Raw genomic sequence first — 20,515 nt, 5'->3', positions numbered from 1 at the left:
AGCCTCGCCAATCGTTGCACAAATGTATGACGGGACCACCGACACGATCCAGAAAAAGGGTGCCCCGTTTGCTCTTACGCCGCTTGAGAACCCCTTATTTGACGCATGGTTCAGTCGAGCTATCCTCCAATGCTCCATCCACGTCACCGGGCCAACAGATCGCCATCACGCCTGCTCACGCCCATTGCACGAGAAAGCCTTCCCAATCTTACAAGTCCTATGCTAGGCTACAATACGAGCATACCCCCGTTGGTTCTCCGTCTTGCCTGTCAGCCCGCTTCACAGACAATTGAAGACAACTCAAGCCTTCCAATTAGTAGACTTTGTCTTGGATCGTCAGCCTCTTAAGAAAGGGCATGATCCTGAGCTCTGATACCAATGTAATTCCTCTTCGTAAAAGACAGCAAAGTTACTCTCATTTTCTCTCCCTCCCCCCCTCTCTCAACAGAGAGCTAGGGCCCAGGACAATCGTCAGGCTGGACCCCCCCGAAGGTTTTTATTCATTACAGAGAAATCCAGTACACAGTTCAGCGTAGAGCTGTTCATACAAAATCCAAACGTGAATGAATCATTACATGAGCTCTAAGGCTCCCCTTCTTGGCAACAAGCCACTTGTCAATTTCTACATTACTTTCCTAATTACATGCCACTAAGGGCAACTCTGGAGTCTTCGAAGCACTTAGTCACGCGAACCGCCTCCTAGACTCTTGTTAGGCTCCCGTAGCGCTAAGGAAAAATAACTCTTCCTAGTACCTGCAACAATTAATTAAAGCGCACCACCATGGCACCCATTAATTGTTAGCACTTTGCATGCAAATAACACACTGTGTACTAATTCTAGTCACGGTGGGCGTCCCCATTGAACACATGTGCACACATAACAAATATAAAAATATATAGTTATTCTCTAGTTGACTAAAGTCAACGCTCTTGATCATAATTAAGGGGCTTTGACCAAGGATCGAGGCACCTTAATTATAGTCGCGAGTCAACTCGAGATGAGGGGTATCTATGCTGTATCGGAAGGGAGGCAGTCTATCCATGTCTAGTCCAAGAGATGTGAGCCACCTAGTGAGTCTGAAGTACCAGCAGTATCGGGCCCCAGATCGTGCCAACTCCATAGAAGATGCAAGTGCTAACCATGGCAACCGAGCTCTGCCTGCTGCTGAGTCTCCAAACTCCCTAACCCTGTGCAAATACATGACCGACTGAAACGCTGCATCCAATGCAAGGGGAGTAGCTCCAAACTCTGCTAGCATGATCTCGTGCGGAACTGTAGCCTTGGCCCGAATGAGCCGAGAGAACATGATGACCTGTAACCTCTCTACTCGTCTCCAATCTGCAGCGCCGAGGTCTCCTGCCCAGAAAGGAGCTGCATACATCGCAGCTGGTCTCACCAATGTATCAAAAAGCAAGGATTTCGTATCGGGATGCTGAAAGTGGGACTGAAAACACTGACGCTCAAGATGAGCCAACGAAGCATACCCTTTACTAATCCTATCTCGTGCTGCATATGTCATGGTGAAAACCGGTCCCCTGAAAACTGCCCCCAAATAAGTGTACTCTCTAACAAGCTCAATGGGCTGTCCGTCATAAGTGAAGCAAAACTCATCCGTGCTGTAAATACGATCAGAGGTGTTGAAAACCATAACCTTGGTCTTGCCAAGGTTTACAGTCAAACCCCTGTCCTGGCAAAACCTGTGGAGTGTCTCAATATGTGCCTGGAGGCCCTGAGCAGTAGAGGAAATGAGAACCACATCGTCCGCATACAGGAGGATAGGAATGGAGGATCCTGAGAGAGTAGAGCCCACACCGCCTGTCATCTGTACAAACATCTCTAGCTCATCAATATATAATCCAAAGAGAGTAGGAGAAAGCGGGCAACCCTGCTTCACCCCAATCGTGCTGCATACCTCCTCTGAGAGCCCCTCACGTGTCCGAACCCGACCAGTGACCCTCTCATACAAAGCCATGATAGCCCACTGTATCTCTCCACTGAAGCCCATCTGGCGAATCCTCTGAAACAATCTGAATCGCGGAACTGTGTCAAATGTCTTCCTGAAGTCCACGAAGCAACAATAAAGCCGTTGCCTTCGTGACTTTGCCTCCTCTACCAGTGCCCTGAGTGTGAGGATGTGGTCAAGTGTCGAATGATCCCTGCGAAATCCAGCCTGCCCTCTGGCTCTGAGTCCTGTCGTCTCGGCATGGTCATTTATACGGCTTTCCAAAACTGATGCATAGATCTTGGCCATAACGTGGCCGATCATGATGGTCCTGTAATTCGACGGCTCCATAGGGTCCCCCGACTTGTGGATAGGTACTATGGTATTGCCTAACCAGGACTGTGGTAGGCCTGTACAAACAGACTCATTGAAGAGACGGGAAAGAACAAAATCTAAGGCATCAATCCCATGGATTACATACTCCGCTTGCAATCCATCATGATCCTTAGCTCTCCCGTTCTTCAATCGGTGGACTGCTGCACGGACACTCTCTGGTGTGAAGAGACTAGATGAAGCTGGCCTAGGGGAATGGGATAAATCGATGGCTGGCTGATCTGGAACATCGTATAGAGCTGAAGTGTATGCAGACCAGACACGTGGATCTGTGAGGGGGCTCTGAGACTTCGAGCGGAGGAATTTTCTCCAGAATTCCTTGGAGTCACAACTGAAAAGCAAGCTTCTCAACTCCTCCTCATTCCAGGCTAGAAATTGGTGTTTCTTGCGCCTAACCAACCACTTGTAGTCTCTCTTGGTTTCGGCAAGGAGGGGAGACTTCTCCTTGGTCTCAAGGTGAAGTTTCCTGCGGAGTTCCTTACACTCCTCGTCATACCAACCGTTGCAAGGAACAAGACCAACCGGTGGGGGACTAGACGAATGACATGTGGCAGGGAACGACATGTGAGCGGCAGAAACGAGTGAAGTATGTACAAGTTCCCACCGGTCCTGCATGGATGGTAGAGCATCTAATAGATGAGGACGGAGTAGGCGGCTGAGGTTCTGGCTATATACATCATCGAACTGGTGGTCGAAATGAACCTCGTAATAGGGTTGGCGGTCATGATAACGAGGGGGGGGTGGGTCATAGGAGACATGAGTCAAAGTAAAGTGGATGAGTGCATGGTCGGCAGAGGGCATGAAGGGGCTAACAGTAAGGCTATGGATGGAAGGGACTAGAGTTGGGGGACCTATGATGTAGTCGATCACGCTAGTACCACGCCCAGAAGCAGAAGAGAATGTAGGCATGGAAGATTGTGGCCACCTGGACAAGCCGTTATAAATGACCATACTGTGTGAGGTGAGGAGCTCCAGTAACTGACGTCCCTGATCTGTGGGCTGTATTGTGCAGTCTGATGAAGTCCGACAGAGGCTATCATCGTGAAATGCTGGGAGTATGACCGGATCCTCCATGAAGTCATAAGTGAGGGCCTGTCTGTCTGAGGTCCTCGCGTTGAAGTCTCCTAAAAGGATGACTTCTCCGCGATGTGAAAAATCTGCAATGTCCGCTGAGAGATCCTCAAATATGGACTGGCCTGGTCCAGTGGAAGAATAGATCGACTGCGCCGGGGGGAAGTAGCAAACTGCAATAAAAAGATCTCGCTGAGGGGCTCTGCGGCGGATGCGTACCCACAAGAATCGGGCATGTGAATCCGCTCTCTCCACTGTGATGATCCGATCGAGATGCTCTCTGTACAAAATGGCCACTCCTCCAGATCCTCTCACTCCAAATGTTCGAGTGTGCTGCCTGAAGGCAGATCTCCATGTATACCCTGTCACTCGTGGCAAAGGTCTCTCTGGACTCTCGTGTGTCTCCGTGAAAAAGATGATATCTCTCCCAAAGAATGCCCCCCGTAGATTGCCTGGCTGTGCTGTAAAAGAACCATTGCAGTTCCATACAGCGATGCGTAGACTATCTGACGGGTGGTGTGTCCCATGGGCCCTGTCCCGTCAAGCGGTCGCAGCAGGAGGTGGAGGTGGGGCTATATCTGCTGGTCTGTCATCTCTAAGCACTGTGGGAGCACGCCTCAAGGTGCTTGTGATGAGTCTGCCATCCCTGATCACTGCCCACTTGCCCTGAGCTCGGGCTGCATCTCTCTGAGGCATGAGCGCCTTGCGCTCCTCAACCTGTATCTGAGTCAGATCCTCGTCCATGGAAATCTGTGGGTGGTCTCTGAGTGTCCCTCTCCTCCTGAGGGAAGCTAGACGTGCTTGGGCATCTCTGAATCTGATAATGAGGAGCTGCTCTCTAGTACGATCCCTCCCGACTCTATATGATCCTACTATGCCATGATCCTGTACTCCCAGTGTCTGAGAGACAAAGGTCACAGCCTGTGTCATCGTGGACTCTGTCGCTGAGGGCAAGATACCACGAATGCAAATGTTGAGGGCCTTTGTGGCCCTCTACTGTGACTCGGCCAATGTAGCTGATACAGTCGATCTCTGAGGCTGTGATGGCTGACGGCGGACGACATCCACCCACTCTGTGGCTCTCTGGACCTCTGTCTGAAGGGAGGTCAAATGCTCCTCAACCGCTGCTACTGCTGTAGTGGGAGATGTGTCTATGTGCTGAACGCGAGTCTCGATCTGCTGCACTCGCTCTGTGTGTCCATGAATCTCTCCAGCAAGAGTCCTATGAGTCGCCTGTAAGACCTGAAGATCTGTCTCAATAGACAAGATCTCCCGATCCTGCTGTGTCACTCGATCAGCAAGAGATGCAACCTGAGCTGTAAGTAGAGCAATGGTCTCGTCCTTCCTGTGAAGCATCTGAAGGGCAGCTCGGAGGTGGGTCTCAAAGTGCTGAAGCTCAGGTAGGATGTGGCGGCAAGGACAAACAGTGCAAGGCATGGAAGGAAAGAGAAAGAAAGAAAGAAAGAAAGTCTATTAAGGTCCATTGGAGACCAAAAGGTCTATGGGACAACAAGAAACCCTCTAGTACATCTGCTTTAGGGAGGGCACATGCCAGCTCCCAAGGAGTGCAAAAAGCAACCCCAATTATTTAGAGTACCTACATGATATTCTGGAAGAGTAAACAGCCATACATCAGTTTAAGAATGAGAGTCTTTTGGTTTTGATTTAAACTCTCTGATTAGTGCTACGCCTTCACGGTAAACTGCCCATTTTCCATCCTTTCTGGCAGCCCTGACCTTAGCTAATTCAGTTGCCTTAAACTTGAGTTGAGTTTGTGTAAGCTCCTCTGCTATCCATACTTTGGTGCCCTTCAGCATGTAAGATTGTCAAAGAAGCTTGATCCGCATATCTTTTGACTTCAATGTAAGGATTGCATGACCTCTATAGTGCAAAATAGAAGCTGGCCTGGAGTCTCCATCATCCTGCTCATCATCATTCACCCATTCAATGTTGGGCAAGCTTGATTTGATCTTTGTCAATATTTCACTATATGTGTCCTCCTCTTTGTACCAATCTTCTGGGATGTGCATGTGCATGTGCACATGGGTGTGTGACAACAGAAATCAGTTACAAATTCAATCAAAACTTTATGAGATTAAAGTTAAGAACAAAACTAACAGATTTGTTTGTAACACTGAGCCTTCTCCCACAACTCCAATCTTCTCTTCAAAAGACTTGCTCGCCTCAACATTTACGCGATTTGTGGAGGTTAACATTTCTTTGTCCTACATGTTCACACAAAGTTACAACAGCCCATAATCATTATTACACACCATTTCAGCTATTGAACATATACTAGTTAAGAATATGATTCATAGTAGAAGAGCATCGGAGCAAAAGATGTCCAACCAAAACCAGATTAGCTGATGGAAACTTGCTCAGCACTATCAAACTCAATAAAAACCGAGTTTCCCACATCAGATTGCAGAAAATACAATCATAAGAATAAAAGAGAACTTGCAGACAATGCATTTATACATACAAAAGCAGCATCGATGAGCTTCGAATGATCCGGGAACTCCAAACAGCTGGCTTCTTGGACATGATCACTTAACCTAACAGCCAAAAATGAACAAGACATGCTAAGGTCTAGTGTAGCACTTTTCTCAGGAAAAGCAACAAGTTGCAAAATGCTTGCCCACTTTTTGAAACAGACAAGGTGAAGTAGAAACCGAACACTCGGGATAAAGAAAAAAAGTATTACTCAGTCCAGTCAGGCAAACCACACTTTCTTCGCAAGGCCTCAAACTCCATAGTACTCAATGTCATTGCCCTTTTAAAGCAGTCCCTCTCTTTGAGCAAATCTAAAATTGACCGAGATTCAATATCCTCACTCCACCTGACAACAAGAGAAGCAATGTGAAAGAAAACAAACTATGGACTGCACAAAGGCAGAAGCAAACAGGCTACAACCCCCAGGATCTCGAGCACAACTTGAAGGCAAACAATTCTGGATGAAAAGCAGCAGAAAAAGACTGAATATGAAGCTGGAAATAATTACTGTTTTACTCTCTGAAATACAGCAAAGAGAGAGGTACCTCAGATCTGCCCCAAAACCTGAACTGAACAGTGCCAAAACTATGTGAGAATAGTAGTAAAGTTGGACACTAGATCTGCTCCATAACGCTGAGCTAGGGTGGCAGCAAAGTATGCTAGAACTGGACGACTTCTCAGTCTCAGGTACGTGCCAAATGGATTATGAATTTGAAAGTGGAACCAAGGAAAGAAAAGGAACATGACTCTTTGCCATTTTCCTCATGTGCCTGATGCTCGTCACAGGGACGTGAATTTTGTAAGCAGATAATCTATGGCTAAGTTTGTAACCAGTTTGGCCATGCGGGACTGGCCTAGAGGAGCGGTGAGTTCTTGAAAGCCCCTAGTGTTAACATCTAACTAGACACACTGGCTAGACCTAACTGTTAGAATCAAGACATGGCATCACTTTGACCTCACGGAGGGGTGTGACAGAGCTACGAAGTTTGCCCCAGATAGATTCCCAAGTTTCACATGGGAAGAGGGGTTAAAAAGGATTAAAAGGTTGCCCCTAGACAGCACCAATGTTTGTCATTGGTTACTGGGGTTAGAGCCTTTAAAACTTACCCCTAGGAGACCAACGTTTCCTTGGTACAGGGGGTTAGGGGCATTAATGTGCCACATGTCAAAAGTTGCCCCTAGGAAACCAACGTTTCCTTGGTACAGGGGGTTAGGGGCATTAATGTTCCACGTGTCAAGCATGCAACCTACCAGCTCCACTTTTAGCATCTTTCCCCCACTTTTAGCATATTTTCCCCACTTTTAGCATCTTTTCCCCTCCTTTAGGGAAGATGGCGTCCAAATCAAGGGCCTGCTTCGCCCACTTCTGCATCTTCTCCTGCTCCTTCTTTCTGCGCCAGACCTTCCAAAGGTTGCTGGTCGCTGTTTTGCTGCTGTTTTTCTCTGTTCCCTTGCACCCAGCCCTGTTGAACGCAGCCCGAGTCAAGGAGCCTCTACTGTGATCTGCTGGAGCTCCTCCTGGCGCTATCTGCTGCTGTACGGACCCCTTTTCAAGCTGTGGGATTGTGTACGGGCTGTACGTGCAGGCCGTACAGATTGTACAGACCCTGTTTCAGGCGTCATGTGCTTGCACGCAGCCCGAGGCTGGTTTTTCTTGCTGCGAATTAGGGTTTTTGGCTATGAAACTCTGTTTTGAAGTCTTTGACGGGGTTCTGGATACCATGGGGACCTGTTCATGTGAGGAGCAGGCGTTTTTGGTTGCAACCAGTGCTGTGGGCACGCAATCCTGGATTTTCAGCCTAGTTTCTCTTTGTTGTCACTGTGGGATTGATTTCTAGTTCTATGTTTTGAGATTCTCTACGGGATTCCCTAGGTTTGTTGCAATCACCCAGTTACAAATGTTGAACCCAAGTTGAGACCAGGTTGTTGAGGTTAGATGATGCCTATGCCTTGCTCTAGCAGTTGGGATTCACAGTTTGCCAATTTGATACAATGTGTGTGTCATGTGCACGGATTGGTATCTGACGTGTACTAGGTACACAGGACTAGCTCAGGTTAGCCTGGGGAGGCTTAGAGCTAGGCAGGCTTGATTCTCGGGTTGAGTGGCAAGGGTACGAACTATTTATAGGTCTTCGCTATTTTTGGCGCTCGGGGCCCGAGTCTATAAAAGGGGCCCAGGGGGTTCAGTTCTCAGTGTGCAGTTGGGAGCAAGTTTCGTTCCCAGGTGCCAGGTCTGTTCCTGGATTGAGTTGCGGACGCGCGCCTGCATCTTAGCGTAGCCCAAGGCCCAATGGCAGATCCAGGGCTTCACAGCGCCACCTGGTGGTATGGGACACCACGCTGGTTTGGATCTGATTGGGAGTTCGTGCCGGTAGCTCAGCTCGTGGCTCGGAGGCGACATCTCCTGATTCGGGATCACATCCCGTAGATGTCATGGTTAGGTGGTGAGCAGCCTGCTCAGATCTCTCGTGGTGTGTGGTTGTTTTGCAGATCAGGGGTTTCAGGAGTGTTGGGACGTGTCAATTGGTATCAGAGCCAACTCCTGAGGTAGGAACTTCTGATGCGAGAACTTTTGACGAATTTTTCCTCCAGGTATGCCCTAAAATTCGAAATTTGTTGCTGCGATTTATGCTGGGTTCCTGGGTTAACAGGGGTGGACAGATGTAGGAAAAAGGTAGAAGTAAGGAGGGAGAGTTTTCGAAATTCCTGAAGGGGCCTGAGAGAGAAGGCTGTAGGAAGCAGGAGAGAGAGCAGAGAAGAAGGAAAGAAAGGGAAACGTAGAACGGGGAAAGCAGAGAGGCGATGTGACCGACAAGGGCTGCGGGGAAGGCGGTGATTGTACGTCAGGGTTGGTACGGAATTCGGTTAAGGCAGGGAGAGGCGCATGGTGCAGCGAGCAGGGTGCGGCCACCCTGGGAGGTGTGTGCTTTTTTCGAAAAAAGCACCACCCTCCAAAGCTGGGAGGGTGGGCCTTTTTTGGAAGCAGGGCTTCCTAATTAGGCTGCCCTGCTCCCTATATAGATGGGGCAGGGTACCAGCCCACCCATAGCTTCGCAAAGAGCTTAGATGTGCCATCGAGTCGCGTGCCAGCCCTGCATCAGCCTATTTCGCACCTGCGCCAGCCACCGTACTATGCCTGCGTCAGCCGTACCTACATCGCCATTTGTTCGTACATCCATACAGCTGCGCCAGCCTTCCGTACGGTGCCTGCATCAGTTGTACCTGCATCGCCAGCCATCCGTACAGACGCCGTACAACCACGTCAACTGTTGTACGGTCTCCGCCAGCTACTGTACGGCCTGCGTCAGCAACCGTACAGCCACGTCAGCAGACCGTACGGCCTGCATCAGCAACCGTACAGCCACGTCAACAGTCCGTACGCTGCGGGATTCCGTACGTTGCATCCGGTAGCGGGATTTCGGGATTCGTGGGCTTCCGGTTCGCCAGTTTCCAGCATCTCCGTCCGACAGCATCTCTTGGGACGGTTTTCCTCTGCTCCATTCTCCTTTTCGCTTCGGTTCAGTCAGTTATTTCTCTCAGTTTCTGTTCAAATCAGATTTCAGTTATGTCTGATTCTGCAAATCCCGAGTTCACCATGGGAGAGCAGGATTTGGATTACACTCCTGTGGGAGAGGAGGATCAGGGTCTTTATGATGACTTGATTACGAAAAAGGCCTTCAGTGAATTTACCACTGCTCTGGATGGAAAATTCGAGCAGGGTAATGCGAATCAAACGGGGTTGACACAGCAACTCCAAGGGATTCAGGCAACTCTCACTCTTCTGGCTAGCACTGTGCAGGCACTCACGCATGTGGATGCCATGGCTTCAGTGCTAGGCCCGAATATAACTCCAGACCCTTTCCCAGGAGATCAAAAGTCTAGAACGAAGGAGGTAGTTGACACTTGGTTACACAAGTGGCAGGTACACTTTCAGTTCCACCCATACCCAGATGAGAAGAAGATCCAGCTTGCAGCGGGTTTCATGTCAGGTAAAGCGTTGCTATGGTGGAAGGAACTCCAACCTAAGCCCGATACATGGACAGATTTTGAAGGGGTCTTCAAGAAGGAGTTCCTGAAGAAGGAGGATGATTACGATATCATTGGCAAGCTTAAAGCCCTCGATATGTCAAAGTTAAACTTGACCTTTGAAGTTTATCTTCAAAGATTTCGGGATCTGCAAACCAGGGCCACTAAGATGGATCCAGTGACCTTGTTAGGTTTCTTCGTGGATGGTTTGCCAGATTCATACAAGTTGCAGATAAAGAACAACAAATGCACATCGTTGCAGGAGGCCATGAATTATGCGCGCATATATGATGATACCATGGCCGGTGCCAAAGCAACTACAGTTTCCGACACGAGTGGAAAGAACAAACGCAAGTTCTTTCAGCATATGACTGGTACTGGGGAGACGAAGTCTACGGACAACGCCTCCAAGAAAAACTTGACTCCAGCTAAGAATGGTAAAACCCGTTTCCTTCGTACTTTGAGGCTCAAGAAAGAAGGACGATGCTTCTATTGCGAGGAGCGGGGCCACACCAAGAATGAGTGTCCAAAGCGCAAGAACCAAAAGTTGGTGCTTGGACCGAAGCTCCAGGCGGGTCCACGTACCGCAGCCAAGGGAGCGAACCAAGTCTTGATGACAGGTATTTCTGTAAATGTCATTACCTGCCCACTCTCTTGTAATTGTACTTTCAATACTTCGTTGTTTGGTTCCCATGATCTTTTCCGAGTTTATGGAGAAGTTATGGACCAACAGGTTCACATTCTCTTTGATCCGGGCAGCTCTCACAATTTTGTTAATTACAAATTTGTGCAGAAGATGGGGCTGTCCACAGTACCTAGCAACCACACCTATGAGGTGCAGCTTCCAGCTGGGAAGCAGTTTTGGGATCGCAAGGTTGAAGCGCTTCCTATCCGGATTCAAGCCTACACAGGGGCTCTTACATGTTATGTTATGCATCTGGAGCATGTAGACTTGTTGATCGGAATAGAGTGGTTTAAAACCCACAATATTCAGATTGGATGGACGGAGCATACGCTTTCTTTTGTAGATAAGGACACCCAATTTTGTATTCAGTGTGATAAAATTCCCTCTTCTCAGGGGCCTATTGTATCTGCGATGCAACTTCAGAATATATTAAACAATTCTCATTATGATGTTTATCAGTGTGTTTTGATTCCGCTTTCTTCATTTGTTGTCTTTGTAATTAACAAGAATGAATTAAGTGTGTTTGAACACCGTGAATTGAGAATATTGTTAGATAGTTTTAAGGATGTATTCCCAGCTCAACTGCCGGAAGGTTTACCTCCAGAACGGGCAGTAGATCATCGCATAGACTTAGTCCCAGGGGCTCAACCTATCAGTGTACCACCTTATAGGATGAGCCGGGTAGAGGAGGATGAGTTAGCTTTACAGCTTCAGGATTACCTGAATATGGGCTATATACGCCCAAGTAAATCACCTTGGGGTGCACCTGTCCTCCTAAGAAAGAAGAAAGATTCTACATGGAGAATGTGTATAGATTATAAATGATTAAATAAAGTGACAATTAAGAATCGATACCCTCTCCCTCGTTCCAATGATTTGATAGACCGTTTGGCCGAAGCGAAGTATTTCACTAAGATTGATTTGCGTACGGGTTATCACCAAATCCGTATCTATGCTAAACACATAGATAGGACCGCATTCCGAACTAGGTATGGTCATTACGAGTTCCTCGTATTACCTTTTGGTTTGACCAATGCTCTTGCTACTTTTCAGCAGATGATGAACGATTTGTTCAGATATTTTCTGGGCAAATTTGTTGTAGTGTTCTTAGATGACATCTTGGTATATAGCAGAACGCTTGAGGATCACATAGGACACCTCCGGATTGTCTTAGTTATTCTAAGACAGCATAAGCTCTATGCCAAGATGAGTAAATGTGACTTCTTTATGAAGGAGATCATTTACTTAGGACACAAGATTTCTTCTGAAGGTATTAGCATTGATCTGGATCGTATCCAGAAGGTTTTAGAATGGCCTATCCCTCAGACTGTGAAACAACTTCGTTCTTTCCTAGGATTTACGGTATTTCTTCGGAAGTCTCTGCGTGATTATTCACATATCACGGCACCCCTGACAAACATATTGAAAGGTCGTGGACGCAGGTCTACCCAGCCGATCTCTTGGAATGATGCAATGAACAAGGCTTTTGAAACCTTGAAGTTTTCTATCAAGGAAGCACCCGTTCTTGCATTACCCGATCCTACCCGGCCTTATGTTTTAGAGGCCGATGCGAGTGATTATGCGATTGGGGCAGCTCTATTCCAAGAGGGCAGACCTGTAGCTTTCGAGAGTAAGAAGCTAGATGACACTCAATATCGTTGGCCCACACTCGAGAAGGAACTTTATGCTGTGGTGTATGCTCTTAAGGTTTGGAGACACTACTTGTATGGTTCAAAGTTCCTTGTATTGACTGATCATCAGTCAATTAAGTATGTGTGTGATGGATCAGAATTGAGGGGAAGGAAAGCTAGATGGGCAGAATTAATGCAAGATTTTGATTTTGAAATACGTTATCGTAAGGGTTCGTTGAATAGTGTGGCGGATGCCTTAAGTCGAGTTAAGTTTGTAAATGCTTTCTCATTTACGGAAATATCCTCAGACCTATTTCAATCCTTGAGAGGGCTATACGCAACTGATAGTCATTTCAGTTCTTATTGGCAGAGAATCCAGGATGGGAGCTCCATGGTTGACCAGGACTCAGGGATTGTGCCACCTATGGTACAGGCGGCGGTAGGTCAGTGGATGATTAGGAACGGCTTGCTGTTCCGGAATGAAAAGATTTGTGTGCCAGATGTTTCGGACCTTAAATCCAAGATTCTCTGGGAGTGTCATGATGCTCCTAGTGCTGGACATCCGGGTATACATAGGACTCTATCTCTTGTGAAGCATACCTTTTATTGGCCTAAGATGCGTGCATTTATTGAGAACTATGTAGTAGGTTGCCGAGTTTGTCAGGTTACTAAGGCAGAACGCCTTAGAAGCGTGGGTTTATTACAGCCATTACAGATTCCAGGTAATAAATGGGAAAGTATTTCCATGGATTTTATTACTGGTTTGCCTCGAACGCGCAAGGGTCATGACTCCATTTGGGTCATAGTCGACCGTTTGACAAAAATGGCTAGGTTCTTACCTACTAGAACAACTATTTCAGCTGTTCAGCTGGCTCACGAGTTTGTGGACCACTTGTTTAAGCTGTATGGTTTGCCATCTAAAATAGTTAGTGACAGGGACTCAAAGTTTACAAGTAACTTTTGGACACTTGTTTTTGAGAAGTTAGAAACTACTCTAAGTATGAGTTCCTCGGATCATGCACAATCCGATGGCAGTACAAAGAAGGTCAACCAGTTGGTTGAAGACATGCTTCGGGCATATGTATCTAAGAGACAGTCTTCATGGGAAGATTATCTACCTATGATAGAATTTGCTTACAACAGTGCAAAGCATTCTAGTACTGGTTACAGTCCTTTTATGCTTATGTACGGGTTTCAACCTAAGTCACCAGTTATGGTTGGATTAAAAGGAATTCAAAATGATGCTGCTAAGAACTTCTTGCAAGACATGCAGGAAATGTTGCAGTTTGCCAAGGAGTCTATTAGAAGTGCCCAAGATCGGGACAAATTTTATGCTAATAGACATCGTTCACCTAGAGAGTTCTCTGAAGGAACGATGGTATATTTGCGAATTCCGAAGGAATCCAAGAGCCTAAGTACTGGTTTGGTTCCGAAATTATCCCCCAGATACTGTGGCCCATTCAAGGTCATTAAAAGAATCGGACCAGTTGCATATCGACTAGAATTGCCTCCTGATGTTAAAGTACATCCAGTCTTTCATGTCAGTAGACTGAAAGAAGTCTTGGGTGCAGATGATCAACTTGTTTCTCCTCACGAGATAATAGAAGTTACAGATTTGACTTTTATTCCACACGAACCTGAGTGTATTCTTGAATTTCGTGATAGACAGATTCGCAATCGATCTATCACGGAATACAAGATCAAGTGGAAGGATCGTGTTGAGGAGGATGCAACATGGGAGACATTACAAAACCTCCAAAGAACATTTCCGGGTTTTTTAGCGAACTCAGGAGTGAGTTCTTAGAGGAGGGGGAGTATGTCATGTGCACGGATTGGTATCTCACGTGTACTAGGTACACAGGACTAGCTCAGGTTAGCCTGGGGAGGCTTAGAGCTAGGCAGGCTTGATTCTCGGGTTGAATGGCAAGGGTACGAACTATTTATAGGTCTTCGCTATTTTTGGCGCTCGGGGCCCGAGTCTATAAAAGGGGCCCAGGGGGTTCAGTTCTCAGTATGCAGTTGGGAGCAAGTTTCGTTCCCGGGTGCCACGTCTGTTCCTGGATTGAATCGCGGACGCGCGCTTGCATCTTAGCGTAGCCCAAGGCCCAGTGGCAGATCCAGGGCTTCACAGCGCCACCTGGTGGTATGGGACACCAGGCTGGTTTGGATCTGATTGGGAGTTCGTGCCAGTAGCTCAGCTCGTGGCTCGGAGGGGACATCTCCTGATTTGGGATCACATCCCGTAGATGTCATGGTTGGGTGGTGAGCAGCCTGCTCAGATCTCTCGTGGTGTGTGGTTGTTTTGCAGATCAGGGGTTTCAGGAGTGCTGGGACGTGTCAGTGTGCCTAGTGTGTGCCTATGAACAGTGGTAGCTTCCTGTCTACTGTGAAGCAAATGCATGATCAGGAATAATGGCTTGTCTATTAGCTCTACTTTGCTCTTCCTGCAACTAGCTGATCAAAAGAATAGTGGTCTGGATTACCCATGGCCACTAATCGAAGGGTTGTAGCAAACCCTTGATATGTATCTGGCAGTCCATTCAATGTGGTACTAACAAGCTGTGAATTTGGCACCACCTCATCAATGTTGGCAAGTTGTTCCATGAGGTCCTTGACCTTTGTCAGGTATGCATCCATAGAGTCACCTTCATTCATGCTGACTTCCTGTAATTGCCTTCTCAAATATGCAACACGTGCCTCATTGCGAATCTGATAGAGAGAAGCCAATTTATCCCAAGTATCCTTTGCTGTTCTGCAAGACCGGATGTGTGAAATAATGATTCTCTTGCATGATAAAGCAATACATGAATGTGCATTTGCATCTCTTGCATCCCATCTTGTCTGTTCCTGAGTTGGAAGAGTAGTAGCAGGAGTGCTAGAAGATGAGGCATCAGGAGTAGTACCCCCTGCAGAGGGACCAGCAGTAGAGGCAACCACTGTAGCATTGGCTAGCCTCAGATCAACCCCTAGAAAAAATATTCCACAAATGCTGCAACAAGAATATGTTTCATGAGATAAGACCACATCGGATAGTTGGTGCCATCCAACTTATCATCTTCACGAAGAATGCCAAATAGGCCTTGATTGTGTTCCCAGCCATAGCAAATGTGATAACCTGAAAGAGACCTGAAAACCCAAAAGCCTCAAGGCTATCACTGCAAAAAAGCTGGCTGTCCAAAAAATGACAGCAAATATCTGCAAATTTCCGACCCAAATCAAAGGGCAAATGCAGATCTGATCCAAATGTGACTGTGGCAGGCAATGTTTATGGCAAAAACAGCAAATCTGGCAAAAGTCCCAAATTTATTGAGGGCAAATACGCCAAAAAGAGGGCAAATGCAGAAAAGCGCAAATTTTGCTGAAATTTTTGCAAATGTGACCCAATGTATGCAAATCTGACCAATGTCCTGCAGAAAATACTCAATGTCTGAAAATCTAACTCAAATGTCCTGCAAATGTGAGTCAATGTTCTCGAATATGTCCCAATATATTGCAATCAAAAGCGAAATTGCAGATGAAATCCCAAAAATAGCCTCAAGGCTTGCAACTGCAAAATTAGGACTTGCTGTCCACAAATTGTTTGCAAAAGTGCACTGTCCCAAAGTATGGACCTCAAAATGTAGGTTTTCCAAGCTGTTGAAATGGCTTGAGAAGATTTCAAACAGTAGAAGGAAGATAAGGAGAGCAAAAGCCCTCAAAAGCCCCAAATTTTGAGAATACTCTACAATACAAAGTCTTCGTACTAAGTTTCTGTCGGCACTGCGGAGGTGAAGGGCAAACTCAGCCATGACGAAGGCTAGCACTAAAGGAGAAGGCTGATCAAAAAGTAGTCCAAGTCTCTTCATTCAAGCTACAACTGCTTGTGAAGTCTAAACGATTTCATTTTAGTCTCTTCCAAATGAGCATCTAAATCTAAATCTAGCTGATAGGGCAACGCACCATTTAAGATAGAAAGAATTATCGCAATACCAGCAAGCCGCAACTTGGACGAAAACTTCACAAGGTGAAATTCGCATGTCCGCTAATACGGCAGAAGCATATACCTAGATGAATCCATGAACATTCCCGAACTCATCCTCTAAAACACAACATAGTGCAGTTTCAATCTCACGAGAGTCACTCATCAGATTGAAAACCATAAACTCCATCACGCATAGCAAGGACTAGCTACTATTACATCCCCACTGACGTCATCAGCGCCCAACAGTGGGTGTAGACCATAGTATAAAAGTATGCTCTCACACATACAAATCCACACACCCACACATACTTGAGCATCCATTTATACAAAGTCTTCGTACTGAGTTTCTGTCGGCACTCCAGAGGTGAAGGGCAAACTCAACCATGACGAAGGCTAGCACTAAAGGAGAAGGCTAATCGTGGGAGATGATGATGATCTGCTTTTGAAGCTGGAGGATGAGCGTCTTCTTTTCCGCAACCTAAGCGGTGTTTTTGGATCACGCAATGCACAGAGAGAGGAGACTCAGCTAGCAGCAGTTTCTTGGTGGGAAAAATATGGCATTGAGGCACCCCACTTGGTAATACTTAACCCTAGAGGCAATACTTTCTTATTACTTGAAAACATGTGGGTATAGCTCAGCAATTGGAAGCTGCCACTAAACTATAAAGTTTGAGATGTCTCTTGTTTTGTTTCAGAGACGCATAGCGATGCGAGTTCTCTCACAAGACTGTAGCTCTGGACCTTGTGAGAGAAACTGGAGTACATGGGCCTTACTCCATACGAAGAAGAGGAACAGATTGTCCACTGTGCAATTGGAGAGGTTGGTCTTTTGCCACTGCAATCTACAATTGTTCGAGCAAACAGACTGCCCCATTGAGCCTCGGCAGGTGAATCCCTACAAAATTGACATCACAAAGTGCAAGGAGATGCAGATGATTCCACCTGAGGAAAGGGATATCTATGCCATGTTGTACGAGGAGATCACGGCTTCATGTCACCGCACCCGATCCTCCCAGGAAGCTGGTGCCAGTACTTCGATTGCACCTGCATCTCATGAGGATGCTTTTTACTGGGAGTTCCAGTAGCAGCGAGGAGGAGAATGATGAGGACATGGATTCGGTTGAGGAGGAAGATGCCGACATTGATGATGAGGCTTGACTTTTGATTTGTGACTTTCACTTATTATTGGTAGACAGTACTTTGGATTCCATTTGTAGTTTGACCTTTTTACCTTCATGGTCCATCACCATGGAGGTCTTGGGAGGTTCATTGATGAATATTATCAGTATTCAGTATGTATGATCAGTATGATCAGGATTCAGCATGGTTGATCATTCAGTATGTATGTGTGAAGATGATCATTGAGTACTCTAGTATGTATAATGTATGATCATTGATGACTAGCTTTTTGTATGATCAGGATTCAGTGTGTATGGTGCTTATACCCTGATCAGTGTGTATGGTGCTTATACTTGATATGTATGTTTTTTGTATCATATCTGCACTATGGAGTCACTTACAATCTTTATTTGCACATTTTTGTATATGGCATGATGCATACCCTAGGTATAAATGCACATATTTTCACATTCTGAATGAAACCCGTTTCATTCATTTTTCGAAACCCGTTTCAAACATATGAAACCCGTTTGAAACCTCCCGTTTCAGAAACTCCTGGCAACTATGCTCATATGCTGAAAACTCTGAAGCATATGGACCTTGGAAATGCTTTTCTAAACATGATAGTGGCGAATCCATTAGCCATACTTTAATTGAATGGAGTAGTGGGAAGGTTTGACCTGAAAAGAGCCTGAAAAGGTCTGTAAGGCAAGGCTGTCCAGTAGTCCCCCCTACTGTTCACAATAGCCCCTGTGCCACTAATGTCTATAGTGAAAGCTGCCACTCATCGAGGTGAAATGTCAAGTCTTGTTTTTCCATCTGGTATGCATTTCAATCTGCAGCTATTTGCAGATGACATAAGTACTATCTCTCAGCAGGAGAACCAAGAAGAAGGGCTTTTGAAAGAGATGCAGAGCTTCTGTAAAGTGCTGCTGGCTCCAAAAAAAGGATGGAGGGTTGGGGCTTCTGGACCTAAGGTTAACATCTTTTGCACTCACTGGTAAATGGCTGCATCGAGGTACTTTGAGTGCAAGGTGAGAATGCTTAAATTGGTTAATTGTGAAGGGGTAAAGCAATAGAGTAATGAAGAGGACTGACATGCTACAACAAAATTATGTCACTAAGATTAAGAATTCCCTCTCAAGATTAACAATTCCCATCTAACCTCCAGCTTGGTGAGTGCCATGGGTGATGTTCTAGTTTGGAGAGGGCTGAGAGGCCTTAAAGAACCTTTGTTGGGGCAGAGCTAAATCGGTGTAACGGTTGTCCAGTGGCTTACCTTGCTGATTGGATGGTGTCAGCAGAGCTCAAGCAGAAGCATAGGTCGCATGAGGAAGATGACGAATTGATTCGGAAGCTAATGGTACCAAAGTGGCCTACAAATACTGTTCCTTGAGCAAGCTGGAGGATGAATCAATGGCTAAAGGAAGGAACCTTAGGAAGGGGTCAAGAGTCTGGTTGCTGGACAAATTTAGATTGGGCCCCTTTTATAATTACTGATCGTATTGAGGAATGACCACCCCGTAATAAATATATGAATTTAATTATTATTTCTATATTAAAAAACTGTACTAATACAGACCTATTAATGCCTGCTTGCTTTCTTGAAAATGGCAAGAGGAAATAAAACCTCAGCAAAAAGGACATTACTCCATCCAGTCAGCACTTAACGTCTTTGCTTTCCGAAAGCAGTCGCTCACTTGGGGCAATTCCAAACTTGACGGCGGAGATTCGATACCTTAATAGCACGTCACCTACTTGCTTTTTTAAACATGACGAGGAAAAAAAGCACTCGATCTTCATCTGAATGATTGAGATATTAATAAAGGGCATTACTCCATTCTGATAGAATTGAACCCGTTTGTATGATCCGGAAGACCACACCGTCTTCCGTACCCTCTCCTTTCTCTCGGGCTTTTTTGGAAGCGCAAAATGTTGTCCGTCCACCTGAGCACATAAAAAGAGTAGATCGTTCTAGTCTTAAAGAGTCATGCCAAGCCTCAAGGGGCCAATAATCTTTGAAAAAAACAGGTGCATGAATATCCCGGAGAGTGAGAAGCTTTATGAAATTTGTGAACACAAATCGATCCAAGCAGATGAGGTGATGTGTTGTTTGTCACGATTCGACTTCACCATACCTGAGAGAGTCAGAGCAATAAGGGTGAAAGGCCCTATTCACATCCTCGCTAGCTGCTGGCAGCCAGCAGGAGAGGACCTCCACGGTAGAAGGAAGGGAGGCGAACATCCCAAGCGTATTGTGAGGCGTTTGCAGAGGCGATGAAGCTCACTTAATGCCTGATCGCTATCGTGCTGCACAGGATCCCTCAAATTTCAAAAATGTGAAGAGACATGCATTCTAATCAGTTTCTGAATCGCCTTATAATCAGTTTCTGGAATCTGAAATGCGGGAGCTAGGCTATAGTAACGTGGTTTGGTTTTGCAGAGGGGAAAATTATGATATTGTGTAATTACGGTAGGCAGCCTTGGGAGATGGTTGCGTTTCTTCATCTACGACAACGGGATAGTCATGTACAGCATTTCCTACATGCGCGCACGGGATTCCCTCTGCGTTTATGATTTTACAATCTTGGGTGATGTTCCTCAGGGTACGCAGAGAGAGGAACTAGAGAATTCAAGTACAGTCAAAACGGAAGGAACTTGGGAAAGGTTTAGTGTTTCGAAAGGAGCATGGGTGCTCATGCAACCTAGCAAAAGAAAAAGACCCCAGACAAAAAACATTTTCTTGGCGTCATGGAAGAGAAGAGTACGAGATTTTAAAATCACCAGAGGGAAGATATCGGTGAAAGAAGTTTTGATTCAGCATGTGTACATGCATAAAGAACTTGTCTTGCAAGACTATCCAAATGATCTTCTGCAACACAGGCCTAATTGTATATTTTTCTATTGTGGTTTTTTTCTTTACGAGGTGTATGGATTTTTAAGATGAAGCTTTCTTTCTTTGCTTATTGACATTCTTGTGTTGTTTTATTTCAGATTTATACCCTTCATCGTATGAGACATGGCAAAACATCGATTGTATTCTAGGATTTATAGATGTTTTGCATGGATCGATAGGAGAACAACAATACCAAGGTCGATGTGCAACAGAGCTAGCTCAATTGGGTATATTTTTTACTAATCATTTTTATCAGTTGCTGGACAATGCTAACACACATGGTGTGTTAAGGAAACA

At 45.9% G+C, this 20,515-nt stretch overlaps 1 protein-coding gene across 1 annotated transcript in view; it reads right to left on the bottom strand.

Annotated features, from left to right (window-relative positions):
- LOC147898619 (uncharacterized) overlaps nucleotides 1-19,910 on the bottom strand; it is a 101,424-nt gene extending 81,514 nt beyond the window's left edge. Inside the window, exons 1-2 of the mRNA XM_087378749.1 lie at nucleotides 19,461-19,910; nucleotides 19,159-19,269 (exon numbers count right to left, since the gene is read on the bottom strand). Of these exons, the coding sequence (XP_087234875.1) occupies nucleotides 19,159-19,269; nucleotides 19,461-19,567 (218 nt within the window). The 5' untranslated portion in view covers nucleotides 19,568-19,910. The remainder of the gene's footprint in view (nucleotides 1-19,158; nucleotides 19,270-19,460) is intronic.
- Nucleotides 19,911-20,515: the final 605 nt, after the last annotated feature.

Source organism: Dipteris shenzhenensis, chromosome 9 (genome assembly GCF_047967505.1).
Source record: "Dipteris shenzhenensis isolate YYH24624 ecotype China chromosome 9, Dip_SZ_1.0, whole genome shotgun sequence".
Lineage (NCBI taxonomy): Eukaryota > Viridiplantae > Streptophyta > Polypodiopsida > Gleicheniales > Dipteridaceae > Dipteris > Dipteris shenzhenensis.
This window is presented reverse-complemented; position numbering and strand designations above follow the sequence as displayed.